Source organism: Petaurus breviceps, unplaced genomic scaffold, assembly GCF_028583685.1.
Source record: "Petaurus breviceps papuanus isolate PSGF00001 unplaced genomic scaffold, PetGlider_PUasm1.0 208, whole genome shotgun sequence".
NCBI classification, from domain to species: domain Eukaryota; kingdom Metazoa; phylum Chordata; class Mammalia; order Diprotodontia; family Petauridae; genus Petaurus; species Petaurus breviceps.
In genome coordinates, this window is record NW_027185852.1 from 21736100 (window position 1) to 21760004 (window position 23905).

General features: G+C 47.0%; 1 protein-coding gene across 6 annotated transcripts in view; it reads right to left on the minus strand.

Moving 5' to 3' along the window:
• The window catches only part of LOC138165320 (acyl-coenzyme A thioesterase 11-like), an 87613-nt gene extending 63980 nt beyond the window's left edge, over window positions 1-23633 (minus strand). For 2 of the 6 annotated variants that reach the window (XM_069093509.1, XM_069093507.1), the window contains exon 1: window positions 22956-23129. In XM_069093509.1, coding sequence (XP_068949610.1) covers window positions 22956-22985 — 30 coding nt within the window. In that variant the 5' untranslated portion in view covers window positions 22986-23129. Of the gene's footprint in view, window positions 1-22955; window positions 23131-23506 lie in introns of those variants that run through there. The other 4 variants (XM_069093510.1, XM_069093511.1, XM_069093508.1 and 1 more) reach the window with 4 other exon arrangements.
• Between the last annotated feature and the right edge of the window lie 272 nt (window positions 23634-23905).

Here is a 23905-nt window from a genome sequence, read left to right on the forward strand (position 1 = left end):
GAATCAACTCATTGGCCATGCCTAAGGACATTTCTCTAATGGGGAAATTAAGGAGGAGACGAGGGGATGGGAAAAGGAGAGGTGGCTTTGGATTTGGGGGTGGAAGGGAACCTTAGGTGGGGCTGAGCTTCCAGGGTCCCCCTTAGAATTAGAATGAGCTCTCCCCATTCACTTTTCCTCTTCACCACTGACTCTGACCAGGTCATTTTCCCTGTCTGGCCTCAGTTTCCTCACCTATAAAACAAGGGGCTTGGTCAACCTTAAATATCATGATCTCCTTTGCCCTCACCCTCTTTTTTCTCCTTTTCTTTCCCTTCCACTCATTCACTTCTCCCCTTTCCTTTTCTCTTTCTCCCCTATCTCTCCTTCCCTCTTCCCTCCTCTTCTCCCCTCTCCTTTCTCTCCACCTCTCCCCTGATTCCTTTCTTCCTCTCTTCCCTCGCCCTCTCCAAGAAAGGCAGGCCTGGCTCAGTGGGAGGGGGGTAGGAGAGCTGGCTGGTGACAGGCACGTGCCACAGGACTAAGGCTGGTGCCCCCTGTTGTGCAACAGCCCACCCACTGGCAGCACCACCCTCTCAGACAAAGCCTCTCAGGTGTCAAACCCCCCAAGGGCCGTGCCTCAGTTATCCACATTAATTTACACCCTGGAGACCCTGGAAATATTAACAAGATGGATGGAGTATTTTTAGAATATTAGGGGACTGAAAGGAACTAAGTGTCTGGCCTCATTAAAAATCTTCAGTCTCACTCAGCTGTCAAATTTTTAAGGCTGTTGACGGATGCTGCCTCTGGGTCCCCATGGCAACCAGATGCATTACCTCGAGATGGCAGCCCGCTCACCATCACCCCGCAAGTGACCCACTTCTGGGCCAGGGGAGCAGAGGTTGGGGGAGGGGCCTTTTTTAAAAAGCACCTTAAAAGTCAAATATATCGTTTGTCATCATCACAGGCTCTGTTCTGGGGCTAATAACCCACAAAGTGGGAAGGAGAACCTGCCAGGAAGATGAGAAGGTTCACAGGAGAGGAAAATGGGGGAAAAGAACAGAGGTGGAGAGAGAGAATAAGAGAGATTGGAAAGAAAGGAGAGGAGAGACAGACATGGGGGGAAAAGGAAGGAAGGAAAGTACAACCAGAGAAAGAAAAGAAGGGGAAAGTGAGAGAAAGGAAACGTAAGTAAGAGAGGGGAAGAGAGAAGAGGAAGACAGAGAAAGAAGAGAAAGAGAAGGCAAAGAGGAGAGAGTAGAGGCAGAAAAGGAAAGAGGGAAGAGAGAGGAGAGGAGGAAAGAGAAGAGGTGAGAGACAAAGAAAAAGAGAGGAGAGATGGATAGGAGAGAGAGGAAGGGAAAGAAGAAAGAAGGAAAGAAAAAGAGGAGAGAGTAGAGTCAGATAAGGAAAAAGGGGAAAGGAGAAGAGGAAAGAGAAGAGGCGAGAGACAAAGAAAAAGAGAGGAGAGGAAGGGAAAGAAGGAAGGAAGGAAGAAAAAAAGGAGAGAAGGGAAAAGAAAGAAAGAAAAGGGAAGGCCAAGCCCATGCCACCTTTCTGCATTCCCAACCACTGAGTACTTTTCCACAGCCCCCAGAGCAGGGCAACCCATCAGCCTTCTGAGATCACAGGCTGTTAGCAGAGGAAAGAAAGTTGAACAGCTCTTTGATTTCCCGCCCAGGTGGAATCTACAGCAGCAGAAGCAAAGGGGCAGGTAGGGGCAAAGGAGAGCTTCAGGGGCTGGGTACAAGGAACCCTTTAATTCAGGGCCCCAACTTGCCTCCCCTGCCAGGTCCTCAGCTTCCCAGCACCTGCCACCCTGGGAAACCTCCAATCAGAGCATTATCCATCCTATCTAGCCCAGAAACGTCCCTGGGCTGCAATCCAGGCTCTACCTCTTTCCTTTCCATAAGAAACCACTGTGCCTGGTCGGGGCAAGCTTACTCTGGAAGTCTAAAGCCATCACTAAAGCAGGGTCCTGGATCCCAGCCCCATTCTGTGACCCCTTAGGGAAGGCCCTTCCTCTGTCTGGGCTCACACATCCTCCTCTCTAGATAAGAGGTTAGACTCATGATCTTAAGGCCACAGATTTAGAGCAAGGCTGGGATCTTAGAGGCCATCTAGGAAACCAAGGCCCAGAGAGGTCAAGGTCATATAGAGAGGAGAGGGAGGTAACTAATTACACACTATGTGCAAGTACTATGTAAAGAAACTTTAAATGTTATCTCACATAACAACTCTGAGAGGTAGGTGCTATTAGGCTCCCCATTTTACAGCTGACTCTCCCAAGGTCACACAATTAGCACTCAGGCCTTCCAGACTCCACTCTCAGTACTCTCTCCACTGTGACAGCTAGCTGAGTTGCCCAGGCAGTAAGGTCAGGATTTGAATACACATCTGACTCCAAAGACAGCCCTTATCAGTGTGGGGGCCCTTCCATCTCTAACATTCTGCATACATGTTCTATGCATTCGCTCACGTTCTTTCCAGGTCTGGCAGATTACACCCCAAGACCCCTTTCAGAGTCCTGTGTTCTAAGGTCCCTTCTGTGGCTGATGCTGGGAAAGAGAACAGAGGATGCTGGGGCTATCTGAAGGTCTGAGGCCTTCGTGTTCTGCTTGGGACCTCCCGCCCACACACACACACACACACCCTCCCCCCCCTCCTAGAATTCTAAACCTAATAGCATGGCCTCTCACCCAGAGCTAAGGACAATCCAGCCAGGGAGACCAAGTCAGCACACATGGAAAGAACCCCGAGGCACAAGGCAAGGTGAAACAAAATTAATTAGCAGACTGGGAGGTCCTGACTAGCTCTTGGTATACAAAGAACACACACACACACACACACACACACACACACACACACACACACACACACATACGGCTATAGGATCAGGACAAGAAAGGCCCTTCGAGATGACCAAGATAAGCCCATTTTCCAGATGAGGAAACTGAGGCTCTGAGAGTTCGGGTCATTTGTGCAGAGTCTCCCCAGTCATAAGTGGCAAAGCTGAAACTTTAACCCACGTGCCCTGGCTCCCAGCCCAGGCCTCTTTCCACTGAACCGGGGCCAGTCAGAAACGCCCTTGACAGCCTGGAAGAACAGGGGGAGGTCTGAGCACAGGTGTAAAGAGAAAGTCACCTTCTAACCCACCTGGTGCCACCGCTCCTTAGCTCACCAGTCTGGGGAAGGCAGGGACCCCGGCCTGGGCCCCTGCTCTAGAACCAGCCCACAGTAGTCACAGACCCAGAACTGCAGCTGGCTTTGGGAGGGGCCTCAGCTAGCCCAACTCCTCTCCGCCCCCCCCAGATCAAAGGCTCACCCAGGTGTCCAGGTCACCTGGGACAGCCTGGCCCCTCCCCCTGGAGAGACCTGCCTGCCTTCCTGCTGGCAGGGGCCTCTCCCAAGAAGATGGGAGGGGAGGGTTCAAACAGCCCTGGCATTAGGAGTTGAAATTAGAGCCCCAAGATCTGAGTCAGAATTGTTGCTTGGAGGCCAGCTCTAAAACTTCTTAGTCAGGTGACAGACAGTGGACAAGCCATTTCTTGGCTTGCTATGGGCCTCAGTTTCCCAATCTATAAAATGGCCCAATAACACTTGCACACTCTACCTGGAAAGGCTGTTGTGAGGAAAGTTCTAGAGAAATGGGGGCTAGATGAGGATGAGGATGATGTTACCCAGGCCAGAGATCCTTTCATCTTTAACCATTTTCCCAACTTTGGCCCCAAACAAGGCCCCTTCTCTTGCTTTTTTGGAGAGGTGGGGGGACTACGGGTCTGGAACACAGCAAACAACTCGGGTTATTTCTGTATGTCAGTTATTTTGGTTGAACTGTTTTCTTCCCTTCTTTTTTAGTCTTTGTTTTGAGATCAAATGAGATAATGAATATAAAATGTTTTATAAGCCTCTAAATCTATTATTCTAAGGGACGACTCTCTGGGAAGGGAAAGAGGAAGGGATACACATACAGTGAAAAATGTCAGTGATGGAAAAACAAACAATGCCTCCAGATTTTATTGTAAAACAAATAAATGCTCCCTGAATGGCCCAGGGCTGAGGGCCTTGGAGGGCCCTTCTGCTCTACTGCTCACCCCAAAGCAGTCAGCTCAGGCGCTGGCTGGATTGCTGGCCCGGGAGGCAGAAGCCTGCTCCAAATGCACCACACAGACCCTTTGGGTGACTCTGGACAGGTCACTTCTCCTCTCCCCCCTGTTTCATCCTCTATAAAAGAGGGATGACAACACTGACATTATGAGCTTCTGATGATATGATGTATGCAAAGCTCTTTGCAAAAAAAATTGAAAGCCAGCTATTATCCACTGAATCACAAAATGTCTAGTTGGAGGGACCCCAGTGGCCATGTAGATCACTTATCACACCATCTCAGCTGCCCCAGTGCCCACAGGCAGTAGAGAGGCCTTTAGAGTTTGGGGGGAAGGGAGAGAAGGGGATGCAGGAGGCTTCTGGCTCAGGACTCTGGCCAGGGACCAGCCTGGCAGGACGCTCTGTCCCCTAGAGTTCTATGGGCCAATAAGATTCAGAGAAGAGGGAGGTCACTGTTCCCCAGTAACTACCCCGGGTCAGCCTAGGCCAAGGAGAGAGGAGTAGGCAGCTGTGGGCAACCAGGGCCCGATGCCCAAGGGAGAACTCAGATGCCGCCTGGTAGAAAGTACCCTTCTCTTCTCAAGTCTGGTCTCACTGAATTCTTCCAGTCATCCTGCATGTGTCCAGATGGGCCAGGGCCACACGGAACTGGATGACTGAAAAATGGGCAAGGTGGAAGGGGCATTCTGGGTCATCTAAGCCATGGAGGCATTTCCAGTGAGGCAAGGGTAAGGCTCTCTCACCAAGTCACAGACAGCACAGCTGAAGACCACCACCCTGCCTGCTGTGTACCCTCCCTAGCAATCATCCAACAAAAATGTATTCAATCCCTCCTCTGTGCTGGGCACCAAGCTTAAGGTAAGGTAAAGCCCTGGAGCGTTTTTATATTCCGTTTAGACAAATGAACACATACTCGTGTAAGTCTGTATGAAACACTGGATGTTGGCTCCTGCATCAGACTGTGACTTGCTGGGGAGGTGAGGAGGGTGGATTTTCCTTTCTCTGTATCCCCAGCACTCAGCACAGGGCAGGTCACATAAGCAATGACTCCTTATGTAGGGAGCTCAGAGATCATCTAATCCAACCCCTGATTTAATCTAACTTCCATTCAGAGGTGACCCAAAGGGTCCATAACAGGCCCAAGATTTGAACTGCCATGCTTTTCAAGGAATTTGGGACTTGAGGAAGAGGGGAAAAGCGAGTGTTGGGCTCCTTGAAAAGGGAGGGACAATGACCTGGGGACCAGGATACCGACAGTCAGCAAGGGCTGGCCCAAGGAGAAAAGGGAGCCCAGGTCTGACGACATCAGCGGATTCCAATGGTTCCCTGTGATCTCTGGGACTGAACTGAAAACTGTCTTTGGTATTTAAAGCTCCCCCTCATACCTTGCTCCCTCCCTCCCTTTCTAGTCTTCTTAAACCACACACTCACATACACACACACACACACATTCATCTACCCACCCATCCCTCTATATATCCATTATCCATCTCTCTCTTTCTCCCCATGTATGGATGTATGTATGTAATATGTATATACACATTCATATACACACACATTCACCGTTCTACCTATCCCTCCATCCTCTCACTATTTATTCTCTCTCTCTTTCTCTCCCTCCCTCCTTCCCCCTTTCTCTCCCACTTCTGTCTCCCTCCCCCCTCTCTTCTCCCCTCCCCCCAGCCCCATCTCCCCAGGACAGTGATCCCAGCCTCTTTGCTGCTCCTCCATCCCCAGACTCCATGCCTGGAATGCTCCCCCCCCTCATCTGCCCCTGCTGGCTTCCTCCAGCTCTCACCTGCAGGCTTTCCCACTTCTTCTCCATCCTGATGCCTTTCCCCTGATGATTGTTTCCAATGCCTCACGCATGGGTCTTGTTTCTGTACAGATATTGGCAGGCTGTCTCCCCCCTCAGATTGTTATCTCCTCAATAGCAGCAACTGCCTTTACCTTTATTTCTATCCCCTGCACTTGTCACCATTCCTGGCACATAGTAGGTGCTTAATTAATGTTCAGTGGGAAACAAGTTCTGAGGGCCTGACTCCAAAGGCTCAGCTTCTCAATAAGGCTCACTGATTCCACCCCAGAATTTTATTCTTGGGAAATCTCAAAAAAATAAAATAACCTCAGATACTTGACACTTAATTAGCTGTGTGACCTTGAGCAAATCGCTTAACCCCAGTTGCCTTGCCTTCCTCCCTCAAAAAATAAAGACCAAAAAACAAAAATAAAACAAAATACAGCTTTGGGTATGGTTTATGTCTCAGTTTCTCCAGGCAGGGATTGTTATTCTCATTTTACAGAAATCAAACTGAGGCCCAGAGAGGTCCCCAGGGGACTTGCTCAAATTAGATAATATATCTAATATTGTACATTTTAAAGCCCCACAAAAGTGTCAGCTATTTTCCTTTCTCACCTCCCACTCATTCTTCAACACCTGGTAATCTGGCTTCTGTTCCCATCACTCACTGTGGTCCCCAGTGACCCCTTTGTGGCTACACGGCCTTTTCTCAGGCTTATCCCTCTGGACCACCTTCTCCTCCAGGACACCCTCTTCTCTCTGTTGTCTCCTGATTCGCCTCCTACCTATCCAACCACTCCATCTTGGTCTCCTTCTCAGGTTCATGATCCATGACATTTTTTGGTGATGGTAAACTAGGCAAACTTTTGTCTCAATTCATATGTAGTCTTAGTCACTGAATGGGTGTTGCCTTAGACAAAATGAGGCCTGGGAAAGACTTTAATTTAGAAAAACCAAGGTCATCCACTGCATCCTAGGCCATAGACAGTCATCTTGACTCACATCTTGCCACTGGACTTTTGTGGCTCTGAAGGAGAGAGTGAGGTTGACAGGGAGTTCTGGTTTACTTAAATCCAATTCATGGGCGAGTCAAGACATCACCCACAATGATCCCTGTCTCACCCCACCATGTGTAGGGTGTGCCCCAGGACTAAGTATTGGACCCTTCTTTTCTTGGTGACCTTATCAGTCTCCAAGGATTTGGCCATCTTCTTTATGAATATGGTTCCAAAATCACCCATCCAGCCTCTCTCTTCCACTTCTCCAACTGTCTAGTAGATACTTCCCTCGGGATATCCCATCTCAAATTCTCCTATCTCAAACTCCACATGTCCAAAATGGAATTCATCATCTTTCCCAATAAACCCACTTCTCCTCCAAGCTTCCCTGTTTCTGCTGAGGGCACCACCCTCTTGTTAATAATGAAGGTTTGTCATCTGGGGGTCCTTCCCAATTCTCTCCTCTCTTACGTCCCCATATCCAATCAGCAACTGAGACTGACCATTTTTTTCTTAACATCTCTCTCATTCATCCCCTTCTTTCTATTCATGCCACAACAACCTACTTCAGACCCTTTCCACCTCTCCTCTGGTCTACAGCAGTTACCTCCTAATGGGCCTCCTCAATTCAAGTTTCTTTCCACATGAGTGGAAAAATGATATTAAAGCACAAGCCAGACCCTGTCACTCCTCTGCTTAAGAAGTGGCACCCTGGGGCTGCTAGGTGGCACTATAGTGGGTGCAGCGCCCACCCTGGAGTCAGAAAGACCTATGTTCCAATCCAGCCTCAGACACCTACTAGTGGTGTGTTACTTAACCTCTTTCTTCCTCAGTTTCCTCAACTGTAAAATGGGGATAGTAATAGCACTTACTTCCCAGGGTGGTTGTGAGGACCAGATGAGACGATATTTGTAAAGCACTTTGCAAACCCGGAAGCGTCATATACATGCCATCATTACTGTAACACCTTTTGGACCTTGTCATGTTCGTTGAGACAAGATGGTTTATACTGGATGCACTGGTGCTCGTGTCCATCTCCTTTACTATAATGTGGGCGTGTTAAGAAGGAGACTTGGAGGGCAGCTAGGTGGCGCAGTGAATAGAACACCGGCCCTGGGGTCGAGGATCTGAGTTCAAATGCAGCCTCAGACACTTAACACAAAAACTAGCCTGTGACCTTGGGCAAGTCACTTAACCCCAATTGTCCTCCAAAGAAGAAGAAGAAGAAGGACTTGGGTTCTCACCCTTAGCCCTATACGTTATCCTCTTGGGGACCCCCATAGCCCACCTCCAGGCTTCTATCATCATGATCCCTTCTGTGTCCCACCACAGGGATGGGCCTCGCTCACAAGAGGCATTTACCCAAGATTGATGGGGGAAACCAATCTATTCAGGGGTAGTTTGGCCCTGAACCATGCAATCTTATAGGATAGGAAAATTTAGAGTGGGAAGGGTCCTTAGAAATCATCATATCCAAGGCCTTGAAATACCACTTCCTCAGGAAGTCCTTGGAAGATCCCCAGATACTGGGACCTTCCCTTTGAGGTTGTGACCTTGTATCTCTGTAACTATCTCCTGCATTAGACTATAAGCTCCCTGAGGGCAGGCATCATCATTGTTTTGGTCTTTCTTTGCATTTCCAGCATTTAGCCCAATGCCTGGCACATAGGAAGTGTTTGTTGACTGACTTTACCCAAGAGAAAGCTGAAGGACAGAGAGAGACTCATCCAAAGTCACCAAGCAAGTATTAGAGGCCTTTGAACTTGAGCCCAGATTGACATAGGAGCCCAGATTCAGAGCTGGATGGGATCTTAGGGGTCATTGTTTTACAGATATGGAAACTAAGGAAACCAACTTGGCAGACAAGTTAAGTGACTTGGTCCAAGTTCCCCAGCTGGTAAGAATCTGAGGTAGGATTGGAACCCAGGTCTACTTGCCTCCAAGTCCAGAATCCTACTCACTGCCCCTCTCACCTAATGATCCCCTAAATGCACTAGCAGCCCCAGACTTGGACTCTACTCCTTAAACCTTGCAACTTTGGATGTCATTCCCTGCTCTGAGCCTGCTTCCTCTTCTGTAAAATGGAGGTGATCCACCTCACAGGGTTATTTCTAGGAAAGAATTGTGTAACTTCTAAAGCGCTAGATTAACACCAGCTAGAGGTTCTGAGTGTGGAGGGTGCTGAGTACGGGGTGCTAGGAAGGGGAAGGGAGGGGGGCAGGGTTCTCCCATGGGGCCTGTGGTCCCCGGTGATTCATTCAGTCACAGAGCCAGTTGTAACCACAACTGACATTCTGCCCACAGCCCTGTAAAGCTCCTCAGAGAAAGCAGAATGAAGAGCCCAGCTTCCGGTTGGAACAAAGGGGCCCCGAGTTCCCAGCTGGAGGCCCCCCAGCCAGGTCAGAACTGAAGTCCAGAAAAGTACAGAGAGTTCCCAGGCCACAAAGGCAACATCCCACTCCCTGGTCCCCCACTGCTCCATGCTCAGATTACTAAACTATCCCGGAGACCCCAGGGGTTAGGTCAGTGCTGACTTTGCTTTGGGTTGGGAGGAGGAGGAAAGAAGAAGGGAGGAGAGAAGAGGAGAAATCCCCCTGTGACTTCCCCCAGCCCCCAGTAAAGGTCTAGCACTCAGCCTCTAGGCCAGGGACATCTGAAGTCTTTAGGGTTCATCAGCTTACATGTAATTGTGGCATTTGAGATAGTGGGAAGCCCTAGCTTGGAAATCAGAGGCCCTATGTGGCCATTTCCCCTCTGGGTCTCAGTGTCTGTAAAATGAGAGGGGGAGGGAGCTAGGTGTCCTTAGAGGTACCAGATCTATGATCCCTGGATCTTGATTCAGTTTAGAGGATGTTGGAATCTCTGAGCTGGACGGGACCTCGCCCCAACCCCCAACTCACAGAGGATCCCCTCTATAACATTCCTGACAAAGGATATCCTGACTTTTCCAGGAGACTTCCAGGGAGGGGGGACCCACCAAGTCTTGAGGCAGCCCCTTCCCCTCATTGTTAGGAAGTGTTTCTTGACTGAGTACCTGGCAAAAAATAAGAGTTCTTTGAGGCTATCAGGTTAAATGGCTTCTCCGAGAATCATATAGCCCCTAAGTGTCCCAGGGGAGATTTGAACCCGACACCAAGCTCAGGACTATCCAATACCCAGGCTGCCTTTATATGTAGCCTTATTCCACTCAGTTTAACCACTGTTTTCTCAACGTCTACCATGTGCTTGGTGAGCATTTAGATAAAGCATTCCCCCGTTCCATGTGTAAATGAATCTATACAACAGTGTGAGGTAGGGGTAGTGTAGAAACTTAGACCCAGAGAGGTTCATAGATTTAGAACCGGAAAGGGTCTTAAAGGCCATCAATCCCCTCTTTTTTACGGGTAAGGAAACTGGGGCCCAGAGAGAGGCAGGTCTCGTCCAGTCTATTGATTCTGCTACAGCTGACAGAGCTGAGGGGGTAGGACAGCCTTAGTTGGCTTCCCAGTCAACCAAAAGACCTCACTCATTGTATTATCTTTGACTTCCTCATGTTTCATGACAAAGCAGAAGGAGGAAACAGCTCTGAGATGGAGTAATCAACCTCTGCTATAATCACTCACATGTGGCAAACGCTTTACAGGCATTTATTCCCTACTCATCGGTTTCTGCATCAGCTACATCTTCACTTGTTTCTGTTCTTTTCTATCTGAGTAGAAGTCCCCATTCCTGCCCCTTTCCTGAGCTTAGCTGAGTGTGGGAGAAAAATGAAATTTACATTTAATTGTTTCCAGAGTAACCAACTCAGTTCTATCTGTAACCAGATAGAGACTGTCACCTTTAAAAGAGTCCCTTATGTGTGACCTTGAGCAAGTCACTTAACCCCAATTGCCTAGCCTTCCCCCTCCACTCCAAAAAAAAAAAAAAGAGTCCCTAGCCCCCATGGAGTTATAGCTGTTTAAAGATGAAAGATGCTGTACTGCACCTTTAAGGATCAGCTCTTGTCTGAATCCATAGCTGACTCTGCTCTCTGTTTCCAGGGGCCACTCTGCTCAGGGCTGGCACTGCTGACTTGGTGCTCTCCCTAGGTGTGATATGTAGTAACTATACTGCAAGATGCCACGACTGATGGGGGCAGGGAGAGCAAGGGAAGAGACAGACAGACAGACAGAGAGAGAGAGAGACGGAGAGAGACAGAGACAGAGAGAGACAGAGACAGAGACAGAAAGAGAGAGAGAGAGAGAGAGAGAGAGAGAGAATCTCCTCTCAAAGAGAAAGGGAAAGAATGATTCCTCTATCAAGAACTGGGTTCTTCCACAGGAGACTTTTTTTCAGATTGCTAAGAGTCAAGCAACTCAGACCCTTGATACTTCCTGGAAAGTCCAAAGCTGCCACATTGGATTTTTAAAGGCTATCCCCTGTGTCCACAATCTTTGGCTAGCCAATAGCAAGTCCCTCTTCTAATTCCATGAAAGAGAAGGTCATGCCTCTTAAAGGGACCACAAAGTGAAAATCCTTTGCATTTGCTTTAAGACATGAGATGTGTCTGTTACATGTCCTTTCTCTGATTTCATCACTGAAGTGTAGGGAGATGGGGGCAGGAGGGAGGGGACAGGAGAAATCATTTGAGCAGGGGTATCCTGACCAGGTCGCTCCACCCCCTAACACACACACACACACACACACACACTGTGTCTCTGTCTCATTCTCTCTGTCTCTCTTCTCTTTCTATACCTTTCTGTCTCTGATTCTTTCTCTCTGTCCTTCCTGCTGGGTCTGTCCCTCTGTCTGTCTATCTCTCAATCTTGTGGGATCTAATAGAGAGAGCCCTGTTAGAGAGGCTCCGGTTGGATGCATTGCTTTTCCTCAGTTTCTTCATCTGTCAAACAAGGTTAATAGTACACAACCACTTCACAATGTTGTTGCGACCTGCCACAGTGGATGAAGCCCTGGCTGGAGTCAGGGGACACCTGGGTTCTAATCCCGGCTCTGACACATCCTGTTCATGTGACCTTGGGGAATTCACTTGGGCAGACAATGGTGTTTTGTATCCTACCCAAGTCTCAGCCCCCAGGCAAGCACAGAGTGCAGGACAGCTTACCCAGAAGCACTTCTCACATTGCCCCCTGAACAAAAACTTGGTCCCAGGGATGGGATACCCAGTGACCCAACTTTTCTGAAAAAACAGCTCAAATCTGTATTTCCTCTCCCCCTCCTCCCGCTGCAGCCCCAGGAAAGCACTACTCTTGAAGTCTATGGGAACAAGATGCTTTGCTAGTCATGCCTGACTCTCCAAAGAACAGTCAGTCCTATAAAAGGTTGCTCACCAAGGCCTGGCTTGAGGCCTGGCTTCCCAGCCCTGACACTCATTGTGGGCTCATGTTGGGCGGGTCCCTTCCCCCACTCTGGGCTTTCATTTCCTCCTTGGTAGATGAGGGAATTGGACCAGACTGTCTCCCTGGACCACTCTTCCTGATCACAGCCTAGGGTGGTGGGTAGCCCCACCAGCACAGTCACCAGCAGCAGAGTTGGGATTTGAACTGAGTTTTCTGCCACCACGTGCAGAGCTCTTTCCATGGGAGTGGACTGTCCCACCAGGGGAAACTGACAATTTTGTTGGGCTGGAATGAAAGCCCTACCTTGGACCCTCAGGGAAAAGGTGCCCACTGCCCTGCCACTACAGATCATACCCTTCACTCTCTGGATCTCAACTGTAAATTGAGCAGGCTATGGCATCCTGGGTTCAAAGGTTCACCAATTTACCTGTGCTAAAAGACCCTTGTGAATCCCCCCAGGTGCTAAAGTCCCCTCCCACATTTCTTCTGTGCATGCCCAAGTATGCCCCCCAACTGTAAGCTCCCTGAAGGCAGACACTTCTGCCTTTGGATCCCCAGGACATAGGATAGTGCCTGGTACTTACAAGGTGTTTAATAAATGTTCATTGACTGATTACAGATCACCTGGTCTAACCTGTTCATTTTACATAGGAGGAAACTCGGAGAATGCTAAAAATTGCCTCCAATTTATTCTGTTTCTATCTGGTTTGTTCCTGGTTTGAGTGTTGTCTCCCTTATCTGACTGTGAGCCCCTAGAGGGCAGAGACCACTGCTTTTTACTTTCTTAGTGTCTCAGGAGGCGATTAATGAATTCGTGCCGACTTGTCCTGAGAAGGGAAGCAACAGGACTCGGGTCCCAGGCCAAACTGGGACTTAAATCCAATAGGAGAAGCTTCGGGTTACAAGAAACCTCATTCCAGGCAACCTCCATTCAGTAAAAAGTGATAGAGCGCCTGCCCAGTGCCTGACAAATATAAGTTGCCTTTATCACTAATTACTAGAGAAAGCAAGACATAATGAAGGCAAAGGAGAGGACCAAAGTCCCTTTCCAGTTGGATAAGATGCTTTCTGTACCTGTCTCCAAAGATCTTTATCTCCTCTCCTTTGCCCTCATCAAGCCTCACCTTCTGTAATAACACCAATAACTGACATTTCTATCATGCCTTTAGGTTTTCAAAGCATGCTGTTGTATCTGAGGTTCTCACCATCCCTTAAGAGGCAGAGTTTATCGCTTTTCAGACAGATAAAGTCAGATCTAAAAAAATAGGAAAAAATATTAATTGCTCATGGTGTAGGCCAAGCCAATATAATAAAAATGACAATTCTACCTGTTAGTTTATTTATTCAGTTCCATACCAAAGTACCAAAGAATTATTTTATAAAGCTAGAAAAAAATAGAGACAAAATTCATCTGGAAGAACAAAGGTCAAGAATATCAAGGGAATTAATTTTTAAGATGTGAAGGAAGGCCGTCTAGCAGCACCAGATCTCAAACTGCATTACAAAGCAGTAATCATCAAAACAATTCAATACTGGCGAAGAAAAGAGACTTGTGGGGGCGGCCAGGTGGCTCAGCGAGTAAGAGCACCGGTTCCAGTGTCTGGATGACCTGGAGATCGAATCCCGGGCTCAGACACTCAGCACCACACCCAGAAATAACTGGCCATGTAACCTTGAGCAAGTTACTTAACCCCAATTGCTTAAAAAAAAAAAAAGAAAAGAGACTTGTGGACACACTACACAGTAGTAAATGATCATAGTAACCTAGTGTTTGATAAACCCAAAGGTTCAAGCTTTTGGGGCAAGAACTAACTTGACAAAAACTGCTGAGAAAACTAAAAAGCCGTTTGGCAGAAACTAGGTATACACCAACATTTTACACCAAGATAAGGTCAAAATGGATACATAATATAGACATAAAGGGCGATGCCATGGACAAATTAGAGAAGCGTGGAATAGTTTACTTGTCAGATATGTGGATAAGGAAAGAATTTATGACCAAACAAGAAGTAGAGAGAATTACAAGATGTAAAATGGATAGTTTTGATTATTTTAAATTTAAAAGTTTTTTCACCAACAAAAACAATGCAACCAAGATTAGAAAGAAAACAAAAAACTGGGGCATTTGTTTAGAGCAAATGTCCCTGATAAAGGCTTCCTTTCTCAACTATATAGAGAACTGAGTCAAATTCATAAGAATACAAGTCATTCCCCAATTGATAAATGGTCAAAGGATATGACAGTTTTCCAACAAAGTAATTAAAGCTATCTAAAGTCATATGGAGAAATGTTCTAAAATACTATTTATTAGAGAAATGCAAATTAAAACAACTGTTAGATAGCATCTCATATCTATCAGATTGGTTAATATGACAAAAAAAGAAAAATGATAAATGTTGTAAGGGATGTGGAAAAATTAGGATACTAAAGTACTATTGGTATAGTTGTGAACTTATCCAACCATTCTAGAGAGTAATTTAGAACTATGTCAAAAGGGAGGTAAAATTGTGCATATTCTTTGACCCATTACTAGGTCTATATCCCAAAGAGAACAAAGAAAGGGGGGAAAGGGACTATTTGTACAAAAATATTTATAGCAGCTCTTTTTGTAGTAGCAAAGAACTGGAAGCTGAGGCAATGTCCATCAATTGAAGAATAACTAAAGAAATTGTGGTATATGATTGTAATAGAATACTGTTATGCTATAAGAAATGATGAGCAGCTGACTTCAGAAAAACCTGGAAAGACTTACATGAACTGATGCAAAGTAAAGTGAGCAGAACCAGGAGAATATTGTACACAGCAACATTGTGTGATAATTTACTGTGAATGGCTTAAGCTATTCTCAGCAATACAATGATCCAAGACAATTCCAAAGAACTCATGATGAAAAATGCCATCTACCTCCAGAGAAAAAAACTTAGGGAGTCCGAATACATACTACTTTTCATTTTATTGTTTTCACAATTTTTTGTTCTGTGTTTTCTTTTACAACATGATTAATATGGAAATATGTTTTGCATGGTTGCACATGTATGACCTCTATACAATTGCTGACTGTCTCGGAGAAGGAAAAGAATTTGAAGCTCAAAATTTTAATAAATGAATTATTTTTATATGTAAGTGGGAAAAAGTAAAATATTCATTTTTAAACAGAGGAAGGGGGGTGGCCAGGTAGCACAGCGAGTAAGAGGACTGGCTCCAGTGTCGGGATGACCTGGGGATCAAATCCGGGCTCAGATACTTAGCACCACACTCAGAAATAACTGGCCATGTAACCTTGAGCAAGTTACTTAACCCCGATTGCTTTAAAAAAAAAAAAACAGAGGAAGGGTTCTTGAACCCATCTTTCAGATAAGAAAAGTGAGACTCAGAGAAAAAGTAGAGATGAAATGGGAAGTAGCATCAAGTCACAGAATCACAGAACAGCAGAGCTGGAAAGAATATCTGAAATCATTCAATCCCATCTCATTTTCTCTCTTTTGACAGATGAGCAAACTAAGGTTCAGTAATATAAATTGCCAAACTTCACCTGACAAATAGAATAGCCAGGATTGGACTTCAAATTTTATGCTCTGCTGTAGCGGCAACCACACTGGCATCCCTGGGATGGCTGCTAGCACAGGTTCTTAGATCTGCTTTACTAGGAAAGAGAGCTATTAAGGAGTCAACAATCCTTTTAAATTACATTCACTAGTTCAGGGGAAAAGTCAGCACCCAGAACTTCAGAGAAAATACAAGCAGAGAAGTAAAGACCAACACACAGGGCTTCTAACTGTCTGAGAAATTAGCACAGATTAACAGATCTAACTGTCCGACCAAGGCAATACATACATAGTTACCAGAGAAAAGAGTGCCAAAATCTGGGTTTTTCAAAGCCGGGGGGGGGGGGCTCCTTAACAGCTACCCAGAGTCTCATCTGGCCAAATCACGCAAAAACTCTTCCAATGAGTGAGCCCCAAAGGGAAATGCTAATTTCAGAGTATATATACACTTCTTCAAGGTCAGAGGGCATCACAATCTTCGTGACCCACTGCCTAATTACAAAGCAAGAAAAGGGGTCTTCTTGAAAAACAAGCCTCCCCTAATCAAGCTTCCCTTAATGCACTCCACATGAGGTCTATTAATGGCCAAGGAAGATCTTATGTCCCCTTAACATTACACCTGTGCACACCTTGTGAAGAAGTCTTCTCTACTCCTCTTCTTTCACCCTCCCCCACCATTAGACTATAAACTCCTTTAGGGCAGGACCAACATTTGGCTTCATCCTAGCACCCCAGGGAGATAGTGGGCTCTTCAAGCAGAGGTTGAAAGAAAACTTCCTGTAGAGAGGGTTCCTTGGCACTGAGCCCAAGCCCCTACACAAAATAATCACTTTAATAAATACTGAAGAAACAGATCATATAAGGAGTAAAATATCTGAATGGGGCTAGAGGCCATAAGAAAGATATGAAAAATGTATTATGATGGGGTGCTGGGAAATTCAGAGAGCGCCTCCAGCTTGGAAGGAATTAGAAAAGGCTTCATGGAAGAGGTGGCCCTGGAGTGGGGCCTCATAATATGTACCATTTCAACAGGACCTCCAAGGGGCTCTCTAGGAGAAGGAAAGGAGCCTAGATCTTATTTCTGGGAACCAACATCCCCATTGGTTCCTTCCAGCTCAAACATCCTGGTTCTGTGACTTGCTGCTATATTCCACTTCCTCTCCATACCAGCTGTCTCCAAATCTTACTTTTCTCATCTGTAAAATGGAGATAAGAATCTTTTCTTTGGTGTAGATCTGTGATTTCAACTGCATGGGGATCTCCTGCTGTGGACATTCCCTCTAACCCTGCTCTGCAATTTATCACTGCCTGAGGGTCACTGAGAGGTGAGATAATTTGCCTAGGGTCACAGTGTCAGTCAAGCATTTATTAAGCACTTACTGTATGCCAGCCACTGTGCTAAGTGCTAGAGAAATGAAGAAAGTTGTGTGTCAAAAACAGGTCTTGAATCCTGGTCTGCCTGACTCCAAGGCTAGGTCTCTATACCACCTTCCCTCACTGACTCTCTCTGCTTTAGGAAGATTATTTTGGCAGCTCTGTGGACTGGAAGTATTTGAGTCCAAGTGGGGACTATTGGAATAGCCCATCAAACCCAAGGATGACAGCTCCCTGGGAGAGATTGTGCACAAGGGCAAGAGAAGGTCCGCCATCCCTACTGGGAGTCCCCAAACACACCAGGTCTCCATACACTGGCATCGTGGTGACCCACTATCCAGTTCTGGAGGTCACAGATCCAGGGAGGAGTGAGAAGGGGACCTTCTGGGGCAGAGGAGTTTCCATTATCTGGACTCTGGACAGAAGCCAGCAGCAGTTCCAGGTTGGCTCATATTCCAGACTCAGAGCAGGGCTCTATTTCCAGCATCTCCACTAGCCTGCAGAGAAATAGCCGGGACCAGAATCCCAGACCAAAGGGGAACCTGCCACTCGGAACCCGAAAAGCTTTCCAGCTGGTTAACAGGACTGAGTCCAGCAATATCCTCATGCTCAAGCCTAAATCCGGGTCAGGAACTTGCAGAGCGAAGACCAGTGGGGCAGCAAGCATGCTTTGCGCTGGATCAGACCATTTGGGGAGCTCGGAAAGCTTACAGGTTTCTAGCCTATCCTTGAGATCCTGGCGTACTTCAAAGCAGACCTTTCCTCCAGAAGCGCCACAGAGCCCAGCCCTAACATCAAGTCCAAAGTCAGGAAGCAGGCTAGAAGAATGAACAAACAAAAAAGAACCCCGCTATAATGAGCTGTCATGGTGGCTGGGATGCTCAAGACACAAACACAGAAGGAGGACTCCAAAACATCTGCAAGCCAGGCTTCAGAGAAAAACAAAGCCTAGGCACCAACTCAACTAGAATTCCTGGAAGTCATGAAGCAAGAGGTTTTTTTTTTTCAGTTTTAAATTAATGAACAAAATGAGAACACTTGAGGAAATTTTTAGAAAAGAAATGAGAACTATAGAAGAAAGAACTGGAAAGAGAATTAACAGCTTGGCACAAGAGGCATAAAACCTTGTCCAAGCAATAGACTTCCTGAAAATTAGAATGGACCAAATAGAAGCCAAATTCATGATGCTACTAGAAATATTAAAACAAAGTCAAAAAGTTAAAAAAAATAGAAATGTGAGATATCTCATAGTAAAAACAACTGACCCGGAAAACAGGTCAAGGAGAAAGAAATTTAAAAATCACTGAACTAGAGGGGGGTAGGTGTCGCAGTGAATAGAGCACTGGCCCTGGAGTGAGGAGGACCTGAGTTCAAATCCAACCTCAGACACTTAACACTTACTAGCCCTGTGACCCTAGGCAAGCTACTTTACCCAAATTGCCCTGCAAAAAGAAAAAAGAATCACTGAACTATCTGAAAACTAACCCCCAAAAAAGAGCCTAGGCATCACAGTTCATGAAATAGTAAAAGAAACTTTTAAACCTCCTGAAAGAATCCCCAAAATGAAAGTTTCCAGGATCATCAGAGCCAAAACCCAGACCTTCTAGGTCAAAGAAAAAATACTGCAAGCAGTCAACAAGAAAGAACTCAAATACCAAGGAGCCACAGTGAAGGTCACACACAATTTAGTAGTCACCTCTATAAAGGAGCAGAGAACTTGGAATATGATATTCCATAAGGCAAAGGTTATGGACTTACAGCCAAGAATAACTTACCTAGCAAAATTGAATATCGGGGTGGACCTTTAATGAAACAGGACTTCCAAGCATTCCTGATGAACAGATTAGAGCTTGGGAGAAGCTTTGAAGTAAAACCCAGAAGTGAAAAGAATGAATGAACGAAGATAAAATGAGGAAACAAGGATAAACTGCTTGCATTTGAAAATGAGGAGATGATACATGTGTTCCCTCTGAACCCTATTAGGGTTCCTTAAGGGTATCCAATCACACAAACTTAGAGGCGGTTCTTCTATGTGCTGATAATCTTTATTAAAAAATGGAAAGAGAGGGGAAGAGGAATACACTTGGGAATGGGCGGGGGAGAAGGGAAAGTTAGTTTAGAGAAAATTATTCACATAAACAGTATACACAAATAGATAGACATCTATACAAAGAGGAGATGGGGAGTGGCTGACGCTTGAACCTCATTCTCAGAGGAGTTGGTCAAAATAAGGAAAAATACACACTTGCAGAATTGGGTGCAGAAATATATTTCACTCAATAGGGAAACAGGAGGGAAAGAAGAGGAAGGAGAAGGAATTAGAGGGAGGGATTCATTCTAAGCAAAACAAATGCTAAAGAAGTCCAAATACATTTATAGCTCTTTCTGAGGTGGCAAAGGATGGAAATCTGTCAGGGTGCCTATAAATTGGAGGAATGGCTGAACCAGTTGTGGTATGTAAATGTAACTGGCTACAGCTGTGATGAACTTTTATCATCACAATGACTAACTAGGACTCCAGAGAACTAACAAAGAAACATGTTCCCCGCCTTCTGATACAGAGGTAAAGGACTGAGAATCCAGGATGAGACAAACAGTGTTGTTATTCAGCCATTTTCAGTCATGTTCAACTCTTTCTGACCTTTTTTGGGTTTGGGTTTTGGTGCTGCTGGTGTGCTGGTGTTTTCTTTTTAAGCAAAGGTACTAGAATGGTTTGCCATTTCCTTCTCCAGCTCATTCTGTAGATGAGGAAGCTAAGGCAAACAGGGTGAAATGACTTGCCCAAGGTCACACAACCAGTAAATATCTGAATCCAGATTTGAACTCAGGAAGATCAACCTTCCTGACTCCAGGCATGGCGCTCTGTGCACCGTGGCTCCACCTAGCTGCCCCAGTGTTTTCTTTGGAAATGACCAATGTGGAAACGTGTTTTGATTGACTATATACGGGTATAATGGCTCTTATTTTTCTTATGTTCTCAACTGGGTGGTGGGTTGAGGGTGAGAAGGTGGATCTTAGCTGATTAAAACAAAAATTTTTTTAAAGAGAAAAAAACTAGATGGAAGGTAACCTTCAATTACATGATTAGTATATTATAAATGATCTTCAAGGCCTTTACCAAAGAGAAAGAAGAGAAAGGGCATCAGGGGAGGCTTCCTGGATGTGGCATTTGGACTTTCCAAGAACAGGTCAGGGATTCAGAAAGCAGAGGTGAAAAGAAAGGGTATTCCAGACACAGGGGGATGGAGGACCAAGGTAAGTAAACAAGCAGAGGGTACAGCCTGGTCCATTTGGTCAGAGCACAGATGGTACCAAAAAGAATCCTAAGAGACAAGACAAGCATAGTATATGAAACAGCCTGGCCTTGTGTCTGCCCCCCCCCCTTGCAGCTTACTCCCTTGGTTGTCAGATAAAGAAATAGACCTAGAGAGAGGTCTTTGTTTGCCCGATTTGTCCCTCACATTGCAGCTTATTCCTGCACTTGGATCTTTCTCCAATACCTCTTGGGATGTGGAAGTGAGTCCTTACTCTCAAAGTTTAGCAAAACAGCATCATCTAGCCAGAAACCTGAAGGTTTCCATCTCAAAGGGCGTTAAACGTGGTCCTGGCAATGAGATTGTCTCCCAAGGGTCTGCTGAGCTGAGTGGAGATGCATAGCCCAAAAGGCTGGGTGTCAGATGACGAATTGCTTTTGGCCACAGCAACTGCTGAAATCAACCACTGTGGTGGGGAAAGATTGTAGTGACCATCACTGAAAAGGTTCTGGACACTGATTAAGTAGTGAACATTCTTCAGCATGGAAAGAATCTAGCATCCCTGACGAGAAGGGGCCAGAAGAACCTTATGGGGCAAAGGAATGGCAAAACTCTCCCAAATTTAGGCGAAATGTTGGGGCATCCTCAAAAGAAAAGTGGCAAAGGAAAAACATCTGACTGCAAGTCCACTGACCTTTTTCCTGAATCCCTCCCAATGTTTCAGGAGACTCTAGAAGACCAGAAATTACTAAAGAATTGTCATCCTGTATCAGAAGAAGATATCCCTACATGGGAATTGGCACCTGAAGGCACAAGTGAAAGCTAAAGCACATGCCAAGTTTGGGTAAGTGTTTGAATGTCAGAGAAAATGCTTTGTAAACCTTAAGGTCTTCTATAATATATTTCAATTATTACTGAAGGGACCTCAAAGGTCACTCCTGTTCAGAAACATCCCTGACCATTTATCTTCTGATTGCACGCTTCCAGTAACCACAAACTCCCCCCTTCACAGAATCATGGAATCGCTTGAGTTGGAAGGGAACCTAGCAGCTATACAGAAAGAGCATCCCCTCTGTGGCAATACAAGAAGTGGATGTGCAGCCTCTGTCTGAGTAGTCTGAGGAAAAGGAACCCAGCCACCACCCCCAGGAGGTAAGTTTCACTTTAGGAAGGCTCCAATCATTAGGAAGTTCTTCCTTAAAATCATGCCTGAATTTTCCCCTACCTCCTGGGGTTCCACTGTGGGAGCGCTAGGTTCCTTAGGAAGTTTTCCTTAGATGCAGCCACAAGACCTGCCTCTTTACAGGTTCCCTAGGGTCAGGTTCAGTCCTCCAGTATCTAATCTCGGCTCCAAATTCCTGACTCCAGGGTTCCTCGGTGACAGACAGAAGAGGTCACCTCCATAGGTTTGGTTTGGTTTTTCCCATAGTCGTTAGTCCCAAGTTTATAGTATCAAAGATCAGAAGCTGGAAGAGACCTTAGTGGTCATCTAGTCCAACACTCTATTTTACAGATGAGGAAACTGAGGTCCAGGGAGACTAAGTGGCTTGCTCAAGGTCAGAGTATTATTAGACTCAGATTTGGAGATGGAAGGAATTTCAGATCATCTAGTCCAGGCTATACATGTGACCCCTAGGTCCTCAAGTCTGGCCCATTGACTGAATCCAGACTTTAGATAAATCCCCTTAATATGAAGATTTGTTCTATGAAGTTTGGATTCGGTCAAAGGACCGCACTTGAGGATGTACAGGGCCACATATGACTTCAAGGCCTAAGGTTCCCCACCCTTGATTTAGTCCAATAACTCATTTTACAAAGGAGGAAACCAAGGCATAAAATGGGAAAGGGATTTATTTGCTCAAGGTCATCCAGGTAGGAAGCAGTATTCTAAGCCGGGGCCTCTGACTCCCAAGTCTGACTCTCCTTCGGCCTGTCCATCAGCCAGCATTTATGAAGCCCCTAACAGAGGGATCTGCTCTCCGCGTCAGTCCCCCAAGCCCCTCCACTCCCTGCCCCCAGACAGAGAAGTTGTCTCCACTGCTGAGACTACATCCCTATCGCACGCAGGCACCAAGCATCCCAAGAATGAACTCCATAGAGCTACGAGGTGAAATCGAGAACGGACTCGGGGGAATTCTGGGAGCAGAACCCAGACACCCTCGGAATTCCAGCCGCAAAGAAACAAAGTTACCGGGACACTTCCACCCCTTCCGCCGCCGCCGCCGCCGCCGCCGCCCCCTCCGCGTCCCGCAGCTAGACAGCCCAGCAAACAGCGGCGGAGGGGGTCGGGAGAGAAGGGAAAGATTTGCAGGTTTGGGGTTTGGGGGGGCGGAGTTTAAGTCAAACACTGATTCTACGTTTGCCCCCTCCCCCAACACCCGTCGAGGGAAAAGGATCGGGCCCGAGATCAAGGGAGAGACTTGCTAAACTCCCGAGGACCAGATTTATAGCTGGAAGTGACCCTAAAGGTAGTGTAACCCAGTCTAACCCATTTGACAAAGGAGGAAACTGAGCCCGGAGAGGCTGGGTCGTGTTCCTCCCGCCGCCCCGGACTCCTCACACCCCAACAGGGTCCCTACCCGCCGGAGCTGGGTCCCAATGTTCTGCATTCTCTCTGCTGGACTGCCCCGTGCTCGCAGACAGTGGGTAGGGACCGTTAGCCTGGGAGCTCGGCTAACTGACTCTCTTCAGGGATATTCCCGTCACCCTAGTGGCCTTCCCGGCCCAGCTTTAAATGAAGCCGGCCTCTTCACTCCACCCCCCTCCCCGACCCTTCTTCCTTCACCTTCTCTCAACCCTTTCCCTCCCAGTGCCATCCTCCCCCACCCCAGCCCCCACCGAAGCTGGACTGCCCTAAGCGCCCTCTGTCCAGGATAGCCCCTCCTCCACCCCCGCAGCTCTCTCTTCTGGCCTCGTTCCAGCAGGGTCGCCCAGACCCTCCACCTCTGCCCGGTCTGGGGCGGAGTCACGTGGCAGCGCCTCCAACTGGGTACAGTGGCTGGGCACCGGGCAAGTCTGGCCGAGGGCAGCCCTCATGCGAGCATTCCCCCCACCAGGGGTCGGGCCATGGCCGGCCGAGGGAGCCAACCGCCAGGGGAGGGAGGGACAGAGGGACGGGCGCCGGACCCACCTGTCAGTCCCCTTCACCCGAGAGGGCTCTAGCTCTGCCTCCCTCAGGGGCCCCCAGGCAGCCTCCTGCCAACTGGCTCCCAGCCTGGGGCCAACCCCCTCACTTCCTGAGAATGGGAAACAACTTTTCTTAAGGTGGCACCTTGGAAATCCAGCCAGCAGCACCGTATTAGAGGGTCATTGGCTCCTGGCACTGCCCCCTGACTTTCTGCTGCCCTCCCCACCCCTATCCCCAGCCATTCTGCAGGGAGGGCAGGGCAATTGAATTGCTGCTTGAAGGACTTGGGGAAGAGAAGATTGCAGAGAGGTGAGGAGGACATATTGGCTGTCTTAAAGTATCCGAAGAGGCCTTCAGGTTCAGCTGCTTTCCTTGGGTTCCAGGGAGCAGGGCGGAGAGTAA